This window comes from Macrosteles quadrilineatus, unplaced genomic scaffold (genome assembly GCF_028750875.1).
Source record: "Macrosteles quadrilineatus isolate MER2022 unplaced genomic scaffold, UCM_ALF_1.0 Scaffold_3__2_contigs__length_128488019, whole genome shotgun sequence".
Lineage (NCBI taxonomy): Eukaryota > Metazoa > Arthropoda > Insecta > Hemiptera > Cicadellidae > Macrosteles > Macrosteles quadrilineatus.
Window position 1 is genome coordinate 112,357,173 of NW_026542596.1, and position 19,313 is coordinate 112,376,485.

General features: G+C 36.1%; 1 protein-coding gene across 5 annotated transcripts in view; it reads right to left on the bottom strand.

Annotated features, from left to right (window-relative positions):
- The window catches only part of LOC128988329 (plasma membrane ascorbate-dependent reductase CYBRD1-like), a 70,943-nt gene that overhangs the window by 15,453 nt on the left and 36,177 nt on the right, over positions 1 to 19,313 (bottom strand). The window contains exon 1 of one of the 5 annotated variants that reach the window (XM_054409518.1): positions 9,632 to 9,792. The exons of 3 other annotated variants lie outside the window; for them this stretch is intronic. In XM_054409518.1, the coding sequence (XP_054265493.1) occupies positions 9,632 to 9,665 (34 nt within the window). In that variant the 5' untranslated portion in view covers positions 9,666 to 9,792. Of the gene's footprint in view, positions 1 to 9,485; positions 9,556 to 9,631; positions 9,793 to 19,313 lie in introns of those variants that run through there. One more of the 5 variants, XM_054409517.1, reaches the window with a different exon arrangement.

Genomic DNA, 19,313 nt, shown 5'->3' on the forward strand with positions numbered 1-19,313 from the left:
GTGGATCGTGTTTTTACATAGGTTCAAATGGAACCCTTTTATGCAACTGCGTTTTCCGTCGGGCGGAATGTAGTGCTGCCAACCTACCCCACGCTCTGTCATCCACAGTATTGAAATTACCTACGGTAATCATTGGAAATAGAATATCATTATTCATTGTAATTGATTGAAGAGTACAAATAAAGTGATGTAATTAGGGGAAAAATTACTGCATGAGAATTAATTACATTTTTGTTTAAATCCGCGGAATAATACAAACTTACTGTTTCGTAGGAACTTCTCAAACTTTTCCCATCATTTCGCAGCAACCCATATAGGTTTGTGAAAGCCCCATCCACCCTACGACTTTCATTAACCGGGTGTACCAGCCACGTACAGCCCATATCCTTCGCCGTCGTCTATTTCTATTCATGTACAATTAAGTATACACCAATACACAAGGATCATTCTTGGGTCACTGACGATGGCAAAATGAACGAAGTTGGTAGCACTGACCACCCCCACCACGGGCATCAGCGGATTCCGCTCGGCGGAGAAACTGCATAAAAGGGACATCGATTCCGCCCGACGATTTCGCCCGACCGAAAACGCCGTGCATAAAAGAGGCCTTACGACGTGTAGGTAGTTATTGCCACTGGATGACTGCTAGTATTATTCGCTAGAAAACACTCTCATTTCATATTATAAGATTATTGAAGAATATTCGTTAAATATTCTCTTGCAAAGATTGTCCCTTGTCCTAAAGACACCCTATATACACTTGTAATACTTTATTCTGAAATGCTGAAATTACGAATGTAGGTATTCTAAGCCAAGTATGAATGGAGATGAGTGCAAGATGAGTGGCGATTCAGTATAATATCCCTAACAAACCCGTAGCGATGGCGACCAGTATATCGGGGTTTAGATAACAATTTCTTTGGACTCCTTCTATTTCCGAGCACGAGCCCGGAATTGTTTTTCACATTACTTCAGGCTAAACCTAGAGGGTTGCGGCATTATCACTTAGATAAAATCCATTGGTCACTTGGCGGGATTTGAACCCGGGACCTCAAGAAGTCCCGCACTCTAACCACTACACCAGCTCGCTCCCCGCATTTGGATTCCTTAGGCTCCCAGTATATCCTATAATTAGGACAATATTCCTGAGATAAAGTTAGCGTCAATGTAACAGAATCGGGTGTCAGCTTAAAGTTATCATATTTGATCCTCCAGTCACCCAGACCCATATTTGGGACAGTATTCCTAATATGGCTGACTGGGTCGCCTAACAATCAAAAGGTCGCTGGATCGATCCTGAGAAAAGCCAGTAGCTTTTTGATGGTTCAAAACTGGGCCCAACTGTTCCTAATTATTGGGCACTAATAAATGATCCTGGCTAATAAAACAGTTGATCTTAGTCTGTAACAAAGCTACACAGATCATCTCACACCATTCTACACTCATCCTTCACTAATGGGTATATACATAGGTGGCGGACCCCATCTCAATTTATTATAATTTAACATACTGGTAGCAATATTGTTACACGATATCGGATTTTGTACTACAAATTATCTTTTCGATCACACAGGTAGCCAGCGGGTAGCGGTAGTGTTACAGTATCGGGTTGCCATGACCGCAGCCACTGTAGAGGCGATGGAGCGGGTAATGTCCCCGATCAGGTGGAAACCCAAGGGTGCTCACTGCTCTGATCTAATTAACATGATAATCGTCCAGAGTCTTCCAAGCATTAGGGTTTTAAATAAAGTTAGGTTAGCTTTCCCTTCGAGTTGGCTTATTTATTGAATACGAAAGAAATCGGTGCTTACCCCTCTGTTGGCGACTCGATTCAACCCTTATCAATATGGGAGTGCCCTTGGACATATGGAGTTCAAGGGCACTGCCATATTGCTAAGGGTGTACAATTTTAGCGAATTTCCCATATAGGGAATAAGCTATTACCGTAGTACTCATGTTAAGACCTGGACCCAGGTCCGATGTAATTTTTTGTTTTGAGGTCCCTAGTGGCCAAAAGCGCCATTCGTTCAAATTCACACACACAAAAATGATCCGATTTTGATGAGATTTGGTATAAACGTGCAAACCTACATTAGAACGATTTCGCGAACCAGCATGATTAGACTATATGAGCAAGTTTTTAGGGGGGGTTTATGAAGTAAAATGGGTTTTCTCCCTTTTTGACCCTAAAAACATTTTGCAATCCATTTTGTAGAGTAAAAAAAACAGGCAAATGGAAATTCGCTTAGTCTGCAGGTTTGCTGCAGCAGGGTATTAATTATTAACTGGCAAACATTGTTATACAAACGGTGTATCTAATTACACCCAGACTCAGGTTCTGCGAGTATTTAAGGTATGCAGCTAAAAATAATGAAAATTAAACAATGCAAACGTGTAAATGGACACTAGACCGAAAATGCTAGCATCTGAAGCCTCAAACGAATATTTCTCTACAGTACAGTCAAGAGTAGAAATAGTTCTACTAATTTATAATTTCACCATACAGCTAAATCGACCGCAGGACATACAAATCGAAATGTCAATAAAACCTTACAAGAAACAAAATTCCAAGGGAAAGTTACAAGTTTCACAATAAAGACAATTTTGCAATATCCTGATTAATTTAATCCCTAAACAAAGAGACATAATCTGTTATTGTTACCTGCGTAGTTGGCATGGTTACAATAATTACAAAGCAAGTTGACCCCTCCCCTCTAACACAATCCCGGAAGAAATTGTGACAAGTTCAAGGTGAATGAAACCACGAAACTCACCTTGAAACTGCCTCCGCGAGGCGTGGGCAAAGGTTTATTCCATATGAGTATTTTTCATTTATTTTTACTTTCTCTCCCTACACATGATCTATGACATGGTGACATTGTATATGGAGAAAGTATTGTTTAAGTCAACATTTTCGAGTTGGAGATTTGGTGGAAATATCCGTTTTGGGTCCACCATGGTTTTGAAGTGATGTATATATATGTGGATGTGTACAGAGCTACAGAACACACCTTTGGCCAATTTTGATTAAATTTTGACATGAAGATACTAAAAAATGGTACCTCCAGGCGTTTTCCATTTTTTTCAATTTGAAATTTTCCATAAAAACGGCATTAAATAATTAAGAAATCTGATAAGAAACTACTAGAACGTTTTGGTTAGAATTTAGTACATTACAGTCCTTTTAACCATAAACAAAGTGTTCCATCCCTAATTGCTGTAACAATTACGGTTCAAAAGTTATTGAAACTTTTGCGATTTTTACCATAACAATCATAGTTGCTCCAACCGCTCATGATATGAGTTGTTGACAAGCTAATGGGAGAAAGTATGCGTCACATTGCTGATACTATATGTTAATTTCCATGGACAATTTAGGAGACGATTGATGTAAGCTGAGTAGTTGGGGTACTCCATTGTCGCATGCTCGATGTTGAATCCTGCCTAGCATTTTGATTGTTTGGAACAAGCCTCTTCTGTCCTTAGTATATGAGCTTCTAAATGGCCCTGGTAAAGAAAAAGTATTATTCACTAACAGTTACATATGGAATCTTTATTTTACGGTTACATATTTCGGTTTAAATACATCCCACCAATTTAAATTGGTTACAATAATAATTTTTATTTGTGAAAAGTCAGTAGACTCAAAGGTGGTAATCCTGGTATTTGAAGGAGTGTGAGTGCCTTGAGGATGAACTACAGCATCTCATTCGAAACGTCGGCAACATCATCCCCTCGCGAGGAGGATTAACCATCTTTACTAATAACAATTGTCCTACATTTTCTAGGAACAAAACCGCAGCTCTATCTATCCTCCAAAGCCCATGTAACACAACTAATGCAACTATAGCCAGGAAACGCCAAATGACAAAAGCAAAGTGTTCAATTTTACAACACGTTCCCAAAACCTTTACTCCACTCTAGAAGTGATCGAACCAACGATTGACGTTTGACAGCTCACGCACTTCGTATCGTACACTCCTGTTGTGATTTGTACTTGTTAACCTACATTACAACGATAGTTAGATTAGAGTTACAACATTGAGGCGCGGCTTGATAACCATTCCTCCATCATGGACCAGCTGTAGCTGTAGTTATACTACAAAGATTAATCATACTCGGGGGAGCGAGCTGGTCTAGTGGTTAAAGCGCATCCCGCCAAATCACCAATGGATTTTAAGTGATAATGCCTTAATCCCTAGGTCTAGCCTGAAGTAATGTGAAAAACAATTCCGGACTCGTGTCTAGCGTTAAGACAAAAAAATCATACTCCGGGATAGATTTGTCACCTTATGTCTCAACTAAAGACAATTATACAATTTCGGCACAGGATATGTAGTGCGCGTTTGTTGTTAACAAAATTAATCTTATTATTGTACAGTTCAACGATTCATATGTATTTGTGTCTTACTTTGTCTGAAATGATGTTATATTTAACTATGGTTGGTTAACAATTTTTATATTCAAATTTTAAATGATTCAATTTCAAGGGAGTTCAAGTTCAACAGTTTTACAGTACTGTCTTACGTTATTTTACTAACTCAATTAAATCCATCGAGATTAAGTAGAACGATTTAAACTACGACATTTATTTGTAACTGTTGTTTACTAGTTTAACTAAAGGGTAAAGTTTACACACCAAAACTACTCTTAAATCAGGAAATTAAACTCGAATTTGTAGTCTTACACTCAAACTCTACCTAACATGAAACAAATGGCAACAGGTTTTAGATTTTACAATACATGATAATTCAGTATGCAAAGTCTAAACTAAAGTAGGCCCTACTGTTTGAACTGGTCGATTTGCTTGATTCGTTCCATGCATAGATCCGTAACCGATGCGGGCGGGCAAACGCAAGGTCAAAGCAGACTGGTTAAACTGTTAAATGCTGTAGTTGTATTTTCAATATTAAATAGTTAAATAACTTAAATATAGAAAAACGTGTAGAGTGCATAAACAGTTACCAGTGTTTTACTCAAACTTTGTTCACACCAAAGAGTTAAATACCACTATAATCGTAGTCACACATTTAACTGATAAAAGTTGTACAACGACCATAGTATGCCTAGTTCACGGTATCTATAGTCAATGCTATGACTAACAGTCCGGGACTGCTGACAATCAATTGCAGACCTTGAAATCGGAAACGGTGGTCGAGTATTGGTCAATCACTGGAACTGAACCTCTCTCTCTCTCTCAGAACAATCACTAATTGATCAATAATTAGTCACTAGGAGTAAATTATCCCTAAATAACCCAAATTAACAGAATAGACAGAGCATTAGCAGTGAATTTGAATAGGCTTTATGTTTTATCATTGACTATTAATGGTTATTGTTGGTAAATATTGAATACACTGATGTCAAAAAATGTTTCTTTTCCTATTTTAGGGTGGATTTTACGATTTGTTATCTACCTTTAGCTTATAAAACCGGATTAAAATGTTAACTTAAGTTTCTTTAGCTGATCCATAGTGTTTAAATTATTGTTTTGTAGTCATTATTAGAAGCGCCACACTACTACACATCATAAACATAAAAAGGCCGGAAGTGATAAGGACTATCACAGTTAACACCCACACATAACAAGTAACTGAAGTGACTAAAACGTTTGTTTCGTAGGGGAATCATCAACAACACACAGACGTGGGTGGACCACAGTATAATCATTTCAGTTTTGGAGTTGAAAAATATTTAGAAATACATGGCTATAATTAATTTAATGATCAAAGGTAATATGTCTGACATATATTAATTAACAATAAGCAATAATATTCCTTAATTCAAAATATACAGTATAAGGTAACGCTTACACTCACTTTCAACAAATATTTGTCTCAAGCAATCGCTAGGTTGAACCACGAAAACAACCCAATGCAAACTAAACAATTAATTTCTTGTCAATCTATTAGGCAGCCGACAAAGTGGAGTTTAGTAGTATTTTTATCAAGAACGCTAGGCAAGAGCATTGTATTGTTTATTACAATACTCCACGATAGACTTTGGGGTTGCATCATTATCACAGATAAAATCCATTAGTGATTTGGCGGGGTTTGAACCCGGGACCACAGGGGCAGATGTCCTGCGCTCTAACCACTAGACCAGCTCACTCCCCAGTTTTGTAGTGTAGTACCATTGACTATATAGTACTGTAATCAAATCCAATCAAATCATCTAATCAAATTTCCTTTATTCTCGAACGCTTCTCAGTACAATACTGGTTAGTAATAGGTAATATGTCATAGGTAAATAGGCAATAGGTAAATTAGTAAACGAGTTGTTAATGTTAAATTAGTGAGCGACGCTTGTATTATTTATAGCTAGGCAGCTAACAGCAACGATGTAAGGCTAACAGCGCACGTGGCGTGCTAAAACGGATCTCTGACATGATGGCACATTTAGATGACATGTTTGGAAGTATAACTATACTTGAGATAAATGGATAAAGGCCTTTTGAAGTATTGCTGCCGACGTTTTCCAACACTACAATACAAAACAGTAGTTTTACTACGTTTCGGAGTCTAGAATCCGACCCCGTCTTCAGGGGACAAGAGGCGTGAACTCGCAGTTCAAGAAGTTTTCAAGAAGATACAAGAACTGATGAGGCCGTAACTCGAGTCCTAACCAAACGTATGTAAGAGTTTGATCCCTATAATAATGGTGTTATTGTAAATATTGTTGTATTTTTTCATTTGATTGCTCTAAAAACTCTCGGGATATGTGTTTTCCAGCTATTTTGTTTCCCGGCGCTGATTTGAAATAGCTAATGATGCCATCTTCTTGGTTCGTTCCCACCAAAAGACGAACACATTCCAGATACCAGATTCGAAAACGTGGTGATACTGATCGGTTATGAAAGTATCTCTGGTTATAGTTAATTATCATACATTAAACGTGGGGGGGGGGGTTAATTCGAAGGTCCTGTTTCAACCACTAGATGCGTTTTCATGATTCTACCGATGAAAGAGAGATAATTTTGAGAGGTAGTGAATGTCGAAGCTATTATTTTAATTTTGGGTTTCAGTTTTTAAAAGTTTAACTCCAATTCAAGTCTAGCAGCCGTTTTGCACTATAAACAAAGAATTATTTACGTCAGTTTGTTGAAATAGAATCTGATTTGATTTCGATATTTGTTACTCAAGTATTTTGTTTATAGAATTAGATTTTAAATAAGCTATGCTGCTATGAATAATTGTAATCACTTAAAGATTACACAATTTGAAATCTATAAAATATTCCTTCTGTACGAAAAAATTACAAAATTAAAATGTTTTTTAAAGGTAGAGTACCAATTAAAATTACGAAAATAAAATAAAATGTAGGTTTATTAAATTGATTCGATTGTAAAGAATATAGTTTATAATTTATAAACGTCTTCACAAATTAAGTTTTACAGGTTTTAACATACTGTACAGTTGTTGTAAGTAATTTAACGCAGTATAAATAACAATACAAATACAATGTTAGAATAATAAATATAATCTGGTTTTCATAATAGGCTAAAAAAGAATCTTTAGATTCAACAACCATGAATAAGAAGGATAGTTTTTGAAAGATACAATAAGACTCGACAAAGTGTACGGGCAGATTAATTATGACTCTGAAGAAATTGTAGATGTTGTTGGCAACCAAACCTCAGTAACATCAGTTCAGTGAACCTCAAGATTGTGGACACTTTTGACATACAATCAAGTAAAACGACAAGTCCACAAATCGATGCAAGTCAACACACGCCAAACCCTTATGTTTACTTTTTGTTGTGGAAATGACTTACTACAACAATTCTACGATGAAATTTCCTTTTTCTTAAAATAAACACATTAACACTTGTTTTAACAGTGAAAATGAATTTTTCATCGCATTACGTTATAATAACTGAAACGACTGAAAACAATGAAAAATGTTACAATAATTAATTATCCTCGAAAGCGTGACTGTACTACCAGTGACGTAGTCAGGATTTCAAAATAGGGAGGGTCAACCGACCGGGTGGGGTCTGGGGGGTATTCCAAAGGGGGGTCCGGGAATTTTTTTTTAAATATAGGCCCTAAAAAGGTCTTTTTAGCTCTCTTGGCATTGAAAACAATCAACCCCAACGTCAACACAGTATGATTATATAATTTTACATTTAGTTTAACAAAAAAATATTATATTTAAGACCGGAAGGAGGGGTCTGGACCCCAGGACCCCCCTGGCTAAGTCACTACTAACATACGACGTATGCTCCCCTAGAAATTCCACTCACTGGTTTGGTAACTTCACCTATTAACAACTCTACAAATCAATCCACGGACATTTTAAACATCAATGACAGGGTTCAGTATTGACAATATTACTATAGTTTTGGGTTTCTGGAATTTTGTTTCCAAAATCGGATGGGAAAGTATGCTGACCAAACTGCCCTCCATATTCGCGGACCACGGTTTGAAACGAGGACTTTTTCGTCAACGTCAAGTAAAATGAGCGCAAACGTTGACTTCGCCTCAGTGTGTATTGTACTTGGTAGGAGAATTAAATAATCAGTTTGAGTATGACATAGGCTACGTGTTATTGCATTTTATCGCGAACCTGGTGATTGTTGGGGTTCGAACTTGCGGCCTCCAGTACAGAAGTACAGTTTTAAACCATAACATCACACTACTAAAACAATCCTACATCCTGAAACATGTTTATTTATTTTCATCGTAAACATAAATAACTTCCTAGAACCAATAGCACCTCTCCGAACAATTCAAAAAGTAAAAACGTTGAAAAATTAGTCAACACTAGTTCTTATCACATTCTTATAAGTAACTAGCTGTAACCCGCGGGCTTTGCCCCGTTTAACATCTTAATTTTCAAGATTATCTCGTTCGCATGGCTCAATCACGTCCTGGTTGAAGTTTGTTCGCTACGCTCACTCACCTTTAGGTTGGAGCTCGTTCGCTACGCTCACTCACCTTTAGGTTGGAGCTCGTTCGCTACGCTCACTCACCTTTAGGTTGGAGCTCGTTCGCTGCGCTCACTTGCCTTCAGGTTAGCTCGTTCGCTACGCTAACTCGCCTCCAGGTTGAAGTTCGTTCGCTACGCTCACTCAACTTTTGGTTGCAAATTAGCTGTTGTCATAAATGTAAAAGAAATAATAGTGCTGCACCCTGTTGGTAATCCTTGTAACTTTAATGCTATTGAACATCATAGAACAGAACCAACTTGTTTAATTGAAACAGCTGTTAAGATTCAATAATTCCATTTCTCATAAGGTTAACATGGGAAACTCCAGAGCCACTGGGGCGGAGCCCGAAAGGATTTTTGAAATAAGAATATGCCTATATGTTAATCGGGAATGTGAGCTATCATCATGCCAAATATCAGCCCAATCCGACCAATATTTTTCGAGTTTACTTTTCCCATACACACATACACACATACAGCAACCACCTCTTTTTTATAATAGTATAGATGGAATCTCAATCTGTACTTTATTTCCACTTTTCACACAATCTAACCTGTTTCCCCATTGGTAACAACAGGCACGGGCACGGGCACTGGGGCTGTGGACATCGCGTTTCACACAACACTACAGTACTAAACTCTACACTGTCCAGCACGCGACAATCGCGACATGAAACTAAACTGTTATCGTTATGGTTACCTGGATCTGTCATGGTTACTGTGTATGCAGGCATGCGCTCCGCTGGTCTGCAGTCCTTCACGTTCACGCGCTGTAGGCACCGTCGAATTATACAACACTTGACAAAACACGGTGAATCGGTCAACTTAGTGAACTCACGGCTGACTCACTAACTCAAACTCACTGCGTACTGCGACAGTGGAACGGCTCGACTGAGTGAGTGTGTTGGAGGGGGCCTCGGGCCTGATGACGCGCAGATGCTTATCTAAGTATAGAAACGCCGCCATGTTATCAGATCAGCTGGTTGTAGTGACTCATGTATTGTTACGTGAATCCAATGAGTGGTGCATTGTGGGAAATTCCTACGGTTTTACAATTCCAGTTATTAGCAAAATTATGTTTTAAGAAAAATTGAAGGGAGACCACGACAACTCAAGAGGTTTATACTCGAGTTGAGAAAGGCTGTGGAAATAATGAAACATCACAGATAAAATTCTTTACAAATGATTAATTCGGTGGGTGTTCCGCTACACCGCATCACCTTAATTTTCCAATTATCTACATTCATAACTCATCACTCTTATTTATTTATAAGACACTAATAAATAAAACTACATTTTTTTAATAAAAACCACACAGTTCAACAACATTTTTAACATAATTAATATTTCCAAATCAGTTACAAAACACCTTTCAAGAAGGTTAAGTACATTGACTACATCTGAAAGCAACGATAGTATTGAATTAAACTTGCATCACACCTAATACTGTAATAGTTCAATTACGTACTCTGCCAGAATAAGTTATTAAACAGTTGTTTAGATTTTTAATGATCACCGTAACAGCGATAAGTCCGCCTCCTCCCTTATTTGCATGTCCTAGCCCCATCATCCCTAAAGAGAACAACACGACACATAATCTACCCTTAATATGTTGAATTTCTACAAAATTCATGCCCCGTTTGCTCAATAACACAAGTATACTGTAATATAATGACGACACGTTCTTACCAAAGGGATTTTATTTTTAACGTTTTTGTGGAGGAGGTACAAAACCAATGTTTGGCAGAGTTAACTAATTTCCCACACGCTTTTCACTACCGTCAATATAACTAGGCAATATAATAGACATATAATTATAATAGGCCTGTTATTGTATACCCTAAGAAGTAAATTTGACTATGTGACAAGTAAAAATCCCACTCCCATACTTTTACAGTAATAATTTTTCAATGAAATGACGACCATACAAAGTAGGTATTTTATGGAGATAAGTGTAGGATGAGTGGCGCGATCTTGTAGTCTTGTTAGTAACTTAAGGCCGACTTATTCCTTATTCCTTATTCCTTAGACTTAACAGCTGTTAATTAATAGCCCATACAGCTAATGGCAACTAAGGGACCTACATAGTGGAATCCGAACCACATTTTTGCCATGGTAAATACGAATTGGTCTATTTTCAGGATAGTACTGCGGATAGTCGTAGTACTAACCCGTGTGGACGTTAATCCACACCAGGGAGTGTCGGATCCACAGTGCATGTTGATATATGTATATAGTGAAGTCCATGTTTAGAGGTATTACTCTTTGGTCTTTGTGTATTCTCTTTTAAGTGTACTTGATTTCCGATTCAGAATAAAAGATGTCGGCTCATTAACTGCAGCCTAAATGTATTTCTGTCGATGTTAAATGCAATTTATAATAAATAGTATTGAAACTTCAATTGTGTTTTTATTTAAAACATGAAACATGGTGTCTTATAAGTGGGATACAAATAAATTCAAGTGCGTGAGTAATAAATTAACATAAAAATGTGTTATAACAATGAGTGAGTCGGAAGATGAAAACGTGCTTCAACAAACTGAACAAAGGACTGTGTCTAGAAAAACTGAAAATTTCACAATGGTTCCATGCAATCTTCAGAATTTTAATTTCGAGGGCAATTTATCCGAAAATTGGAAGCACTGGTATCAGAAATTTGAGATTTATCTCTTGGCTTCTAACCTAAATTCTGAAAATGACGCTAGGAAGGTTGCTCTACTACTACATAATTTGGGTGACAAATGCATAGACATTTTCAATTCGTTCAACCTCTCATCCGAAGATGCAAAAAAGTACGACGTGGTGGTAAGTAAATTTGAAAACCATTTCTCGCCTAAGAAAAACCTCACGGTTCTGAGACATAAATTTCTAAATAGGAAACAGCTGCCATCTGAATCCATCGATAGTTTCTATACGGACTTAGTTAACTTGAGCCTCGCTTGTGAATTTGACTCTGTCCGCGAAAGTCTTGTTTGCGATGTCTTAATATCAGGGCTTAACTCTCAAAACCAGAATGTCAGGGAACGATTATTGAGAGAGCCGGAGATTAACTTGGAGAAGACTTTAGCAATCTGTAAAGCTGCTGAACTGTCTAAACAACACATCAGAGAACTTGAAGCAGAACATAATGTCCATACAGTAAACGTCCATAAGCAACGAGAGAGGGGTTACCAACAACCACAAACGTTCAGACAGAAACAGGTTCATCAGGACCAACGGAACAAATTTCATCCACCATCACAGCAGAAATCAACTGGGACAGGTAGGCCTAACAAAAGTACAAGTGCTAAGAAGTTTATTTCAAACTGCCGTAATTGTGGGAAAAATCACGGTATTAACAAGTGCTCTGCGTATGGCTTAGTGTGCTATAAGTGCGGTAAAAACAACCACTTTGCCAGTGTATGCAAATCAGCCAAAAAGGTTTGTGAAGTAGGCCTAAGTTTAGATTCTAATTCGAGTGATGTAGCTATAAGGCAAGGTAGGCAAGACAGTTCTTCTAAAAGTACTTGTGCACAAGAATATTTTTCAATTGATACGGTATCGCTCACGTCTGAATCTATATCTAATTACGTGATTGACAAAAACTTTTTATTCAGTAATATATGTTCAGTTAATGATTCTGTTCCTAAAAATTACATGTGTAAATCCAGGGCTAATGAATGGCTAGAGAATTTGAACATTAGGGAACACACAATATCATTTAAAATAGATACAGGTGCTCAGACAAATATAATCCCAATTGATTTGTTTAATAGGCTAGGCCTATCAAAGGCATTAATACGCACCTCAAATATAAATCTTAGTACACTAACTGGTGAAAAAATACCGGTACTAGGTATTGTAGATTTAGATTGCTCTTTCAACAGGAAAATGTTCTGTATTACTTTTGTAATAGTTGATGTGAAATGTTCGCCAATTTTAGGCTTAAATTCTTGTCGCGTGTTAGGTCTTATAGCAGCCTACAACGGTCAGGTATTGTCTGATGTTAAGAACCAAAGTGTAAATAATATTGTTCTAGGTCAAAATATGCATAGGCCTAATGAAAGTGTACATTCTGTTAGTAGCATTTTGAATGAATATAGCTCACTTTTTGATGGTAGTATTGGTAACATTCCTACAACAGTTCATTTGTCATTAAGTGAAGATGCTAAGCCTATTATTGAACCATGTCGTAGAGTACCATTCGCTTTGTTAAATCCTTTGAAAAATGAACTTGAATTAATGGAAGCTAATGGAATTATTGTAAAAGAAAATGAACCTACAGAATGGGTTCACAGTTTAGTTTTGATAAACAAAAAAAATTCTGGACTAAAGGTAGTATTAGATCCAAGAAACCTGAATAAGTATATACAAAGAACACACTGTCAAATGCCAACTATAGATGAAGTGTCATCAAAGTTTAATAATTGTAAGATATTTTCAACTCTTGATGCAAGCAGTGCATTTTGGATGCTTAAGTTGGATAATATTAGTAGCAAGTTGTGTACGTTTAATACACCTTTTGGTAGATATAGATACCTTCGTTTGCCATATGGTATCTCAAGTGCACCGGATATATTTCATTCTACTGTATCTCAAATATTTGAAGGTATTGATGGTGTAGTCACCTACATAGATGACATTTGCATAGGTGCTCCTGATAAACAAACTCATGATTTAAGATTAAAGGAAGTATTAAAAAGAGCTAAGGATTTTAATATTAAGTTTAACTCTAGGAAATGTAAATTTGCTGAGAGTGAAGTTTTGTTTTTGGGTCATCGGTTTACTGAGTATGGTTTAACTCCGGATCCTTCTAAGCTTAAAGCTGTACAGGAGATGCCAATACCTAAAGATCGTAAAGACTTGGAAAGATTTTTAGGAGTTACCAATTACTTATCAAAGTTTATTCCAAATTATTCGACTGTAACATCTCCTTTGCGAGTTCTTTCACATAAAGATGTTTTATTTCAATGGAATGCCGAACAACAAAATGCATTTTTGACTTTAAAGTCTTTGTTAGTATCTCCTCCTGTTTTATCATATTATGACCCAAGTAAGCCAATAACATTGTCTGTAGATTGTTCCTCAACTGGTTTAGGTGCTGTATTGTTATGTGGTGATAATCCAATTGCGTATGCGTCTAGAGCGCTCACTAAGACTCAGTCAAATTATTGTCAGATAGAACGAGAAATGCTAGCCATAGTTTTTGGTTGCACTAGATTTCACCAATTTATTTTCTCTAGGAAAGTAACTGTTGAAACTGATCACAAACCCTTAGAATGTTTGTTTAGGAAGCCCATTACTGCTGCTCCTTTAAGATTACAGCGAATGATGCTAAAAGTTCAACGCTATGACTTAATTGTTGTATACAAGCCAGGTAAATTGATGTATATAGCTGATACACTGTCACGTGCAGCACTTCCAGTAGAAGGTAAAGAAGATATTGATGTTTTAGATGAGGACATCATTTGTGAGGTAAATATGTTAAAATCTTATCTTCCCGTGTCTGAAAGTAAACTAAACCTGCTAAGAGAAAAAACCAGTTCAGATGAATGTCTAGGTATTTTAAAGATGTATATATCTAAAGGTTGGCCTCAAAAGCCTGAAGTCAGTAATATGGTTTTACCATTTTGGAGTATTAAACATGATCTTCATGTTGTAGATGATCTTGTTTTCAAAAATCAATCTATTGTTGTACCTAGTTCACTTCATAAAATGATGCTTGAAAGTTTGCATTGTGGCCATGTAGGAAAACAAACATGTGAGATTAGGGCACGCAATTTATTGTATTGGCCCACCTTACATAAAGACATTGAAAGTTTTGTAAATAAATGTAGTGTTTGTGCTAAGTTTAAGCCTATGAATGCAAAAGAACCGTTGTTGTTTCATGATGTACCAGATTTGCCTTGGCATAAAGTGTCAGGTGACATTTTTGAGTTTGATAACCAATATTTTCTTGTACTAATGGACTATTATTCTAAATATATTGAGTTAGTATCTTTGTCAGACATTACTTCAAAAACTGTAATCGAGAAATGCAAATCAATATTTGCTCGCCATGGAATTCCTGTTACTTTAGTAGTTGATTCAGGAAGTCAATTCACTTCTAACGCTTTTCACGAGTTTTCTGTGTTGTACGATTTTAAGCTAGTGATAGTTAGTCCAAAACACTCTCAATCTAATGGTCAAGCTGAGTCAGGTGTCAAAATAGCGAAAAACTTACTGAAGAAAACAAAAGAATCTAAGTCTGATGTGTATCTTGCATTGTTAAGTTATCGTAACACTAGTAAACAATATCAACCTTCACCAGCAGAGTTAATGTTTAGTAGAAAACTCAATGGCCTATTGCCACTGTCTAAAAGTAGTTTGCAGCCTAAAGTAACAAAACCTAACAAAATTTTGTCAGACAAGAGAAAAGATTGTATTAAAAAGTACTATGATAGAAATAGCAAAGAGTTACCTTCTTTAAATGTAGGAGACAAAGTGTATTTTAAGAAAACTGTTGATTCACCTTGGACAGCAGGAAAAGTTGTAGAAAAAAATAGAATCCCCAGATCCTATGTTTTGTCTGATGAGAAAGATAAAATGTTTGTAAGAAATAGGAAGATGATTAGGCCAGATTTGTCTAATGATACAGGTAATGAAACCATAATGCCTGAAACAAGTCCTAAGTCAGATTCACAAATCAGTTTGTCAGGTACTAATGGTAATAGCCTTATTTCTCCGCAAAGTAGTCCAGTGTTGTTTCAAAGACCAGTAGGCCTAACTCCTAGAATTTCATCAGAAGAACAAATTGTTAAAAGTTTCGATGGTTGTGTAAGCCGAAAGGGTAGATTGATAAGAAATCCAAAGAGGTTGTCTTATGATTAGGTTTTGGTGTATATTTTGTTAGACTTGAAAGGAAAATGTTAAAGTTGTATTTTGGAAAGTTAAAATTTTCAATTTTGTAAAAGAGAGGGGATGTTGATATATGTATATAGTGAAGTCCATGTTTAGAGGTATTACTCTTTGGTCTTTGTGTATTCTCTTTTAAGTGTACTTGATTTCCGATTCAGAATAAAAGATGTCGGCTCATTAACTGCAGCCTAAATGTATTTCTGTCGATGTTAAATGCAATTTATAATAAATAGTATTGAAACTTCAATTGTGTTTTTATTTAAAACATGAAACAGTGCATGCCTAAAAATGTCCACAATTCGTAACCTCCTAGTAGCTGGATTACATGACGACGACTCCACCCGTCCCAGTTGTAATCTGTATCCAGTTTCAGAAGTAAACCGAACGTAAATTAATTGAGTTGAGTCGGACAGTGTGTGCTTATGGTCAATCACTGATTTATGCAGTGTTCACAGACATTTTAGCAAAACCATACTGAAAATACGACTGATTGAAAAATATTTATTCTTTAACTTTGTATATTAGCTTACATAAACTACCATATTTTCAAAAACTATGAGAAAAAACGGAATTTGGACAGTGACACTCTCTATAGACAGGCTCATTCACCTACATAAGTTCTTTTTAGCGAATTTTCCACATACAGAATAAGCTATTACCGTAAGTCTCATGGTAAGACCTGGACCCGGAACCGATTTACTTTTTCGTTTTGAGGTCCCCAGGGGCCAAAAACACCATCCGTACAAATTCAAATATATATGTGTCCGTTAGCAAGCACGATAACTCGAGCAAAAATGATTTTGATGAAATTTGGTATAAACGAACAAGTTTGCCAACCAGCATGATCGGACTAAAGGAACAGGGGCTTATGGGGACTTTTTGGGGGTTAAAAATGGGAATTTTCCATTTTTCACCTTGTAAACATAACATTTTTTACTTTCTCCCCAAACCATTTTGTAGAGCTAAAAAAAAAACAATTTAGTATAATGAAGCATTGTTGTCTAACGGTTACGGAAAAAATCCAAAAAGTTTAAATTTAAAATTACTATGTCATTCTTATGGAGAATAAATGAACTGTTGTAGCTTGCTTGTCTATGGACTAATTAACGAAATTTTGTTTACTTCATACTTAGCTAAATGAGAAATAAATCTGACAATTTAAAGGGAATAATTTTGAGGAATTCCAGCCAGGTAGATGGAAATTCGCTTAGTCTGCAGGTTTGCTGTGGCGGCGGGGTATTAATACAAATGTTGCCACTAAAAAGCAGCACTCCTCTCACTTGTCAAAATGTTACTGTTGATTCCACCTTCAACTATACAACTAGACATTCTACCTCCATCCCCATTATGGAAGTGATCTTAATTAGTTTGGTCAAGACGTGAGTCATTCATGCTATGGCAGATTTTAATGATAACAAGTCAAGGTCTAGAGGTTAAAGACCATCGCTGTTTTCATCTTTCCCACGTCCTATGAAACATCAGACGTCTTATCAGTTATCAGCACGGCCTTGAGGCAGCATTGATAACACGCTTCAATGCATTACTATCTGTACTGTATCTTCATAGCTATTGTGTTCATTCCGTTTCCATCATATCAAGTACAAAATTCTATTATTTTATTACAAACGAGTTAAAAATTTAAAATTTTCATGTTGTTAGCGAAGAAAATACTAATATTAGTATTTTTGAGATGACAACAATGTAACAATAAAATCAGCTGTTCAAACATGTTATTTATTTAACTAATTATTCAATTCTATTGGAAGTTAACATTTAAAATACGTTGAAAAGACATTTTTGCCAATGTGTTGAACTATATTATCGCCATTTTGCACGATTATTTATGAAAACTAAAACCTCCGACTTACTTCCATTTTGCTTATGAAAAAACAGCTTTTAAGTAATTCAATTATTTTGTCTAATATTATTGTGTTAGTGTACTTTATAACATCGATATGTCGGACTATTGTAAGAAGAAACCATTGCAACTTTTACAACTACTGTACGATCAGCTGGTGCAGTGCTTCAGATTCATAGCCTTTTGAGTATTAATACTACGACAGCTGTAATACAGTCAACGCTAAACTTAACCTGTTGTTTTGTGTCATTGTGTCAACATTTTACTTTCGTTCAAGGCTTGGATTTAACCTAACCCAAGTGTACGTGTTGTATAGTGTTTGAAAGACTTATGATTTATATGGTTATATTTGTAGTCCTGAGCGCAAAGTCCCTTTGCTACACTCGTGAAACTTACCACACTCGCTTACGGCTCGTGAGTAAAAATGTTCTCATGTGCAACAAAGTGACACTTCGCACACTGGTTACACAAATAACAATTATATACTTAACATGGCAACTTTGACAACCCGGCAGACGCAAAGATCGCTATAGAAACGGTTGCCAACCTTTACTGGAAAATAAGTTTCGAAGTGATATAATTAACAGGTTGATATTCATTGCAATTTAATGCATTTGACGTACAGGTAGACATTAATCAAATTTTATCATTAATTGAATGCGGAAATAAGTTATTTTACATTATAAAAACCTGTGATTAGTCTAACGTAGTCTTATGACTTCTGGGGTTATATAAGATTGGTCCATTATCTAATATCCACTGACTCAAGGGTCAAGAGTTTATTTTGGTCTCTGATTTACAATAGGCCTACTTATGTAACAAAAACAAGTCTGTACAAAAACAAATTCTAACTAGGAAATCTTTATTTTACTTTAACTGTATGCAATTCACAGTAGGCCTATGTGTCCCGACACCGGTTCTCTATCAGTTTGCTTACAATTTACGGTTACTGAGCTAAGAAATTGTCGGGCAACACATTTTGTGTCATTTAGCTAAAGTATCGTCTGCCATTCTAGATTTTCCCCCAAAAGTTACATCTACGTGCAAAAACTCAGTTAAAAACTTGTATAATGGCCATAAAACCTCAAAGATTTTAAATTGATGTATATCCATATGTACAAATCACGAATGTACGAGTATGCTAGTAACATGTCCTGCCTATGAGAAACCTTATTTCTTCACAAAGATAACGTGCTGAGTTGTAATTGAGATTGTCATCCAGCAATCGATAGAACGTCGGTTACTCAAACATCCAAACTTCGTTTTCAATAATCCAAAAACATCCCTACGATCATCAAAACAAAGATAAAGGTATATAAACTATCTGTACGCCACTGTTTCTATAGCATTGCACGTTTTGGTGATAATGGATTAAACGTGTTAAAAAAATTGATAATTTTTATTTTATTGTAAAATTCTACTATCCAAGTGGTACGATTTTTCTTTCTCCGAGTATGATGAACTTATCGAAGAAATTATAGACAATCTGTCAAGTATTGTCTGAGTTTTGTCTGTGCATTTTAGGCTATGTATGTTTATGGACAGTAAATTATTTGATTTGATTATGTAGTGCACAAAGTTTCGGATTACGAATTATTAATGCCATTTGTGGAGTGTTTGAGTAAATTAATGAAAAATTAAAAGAGAA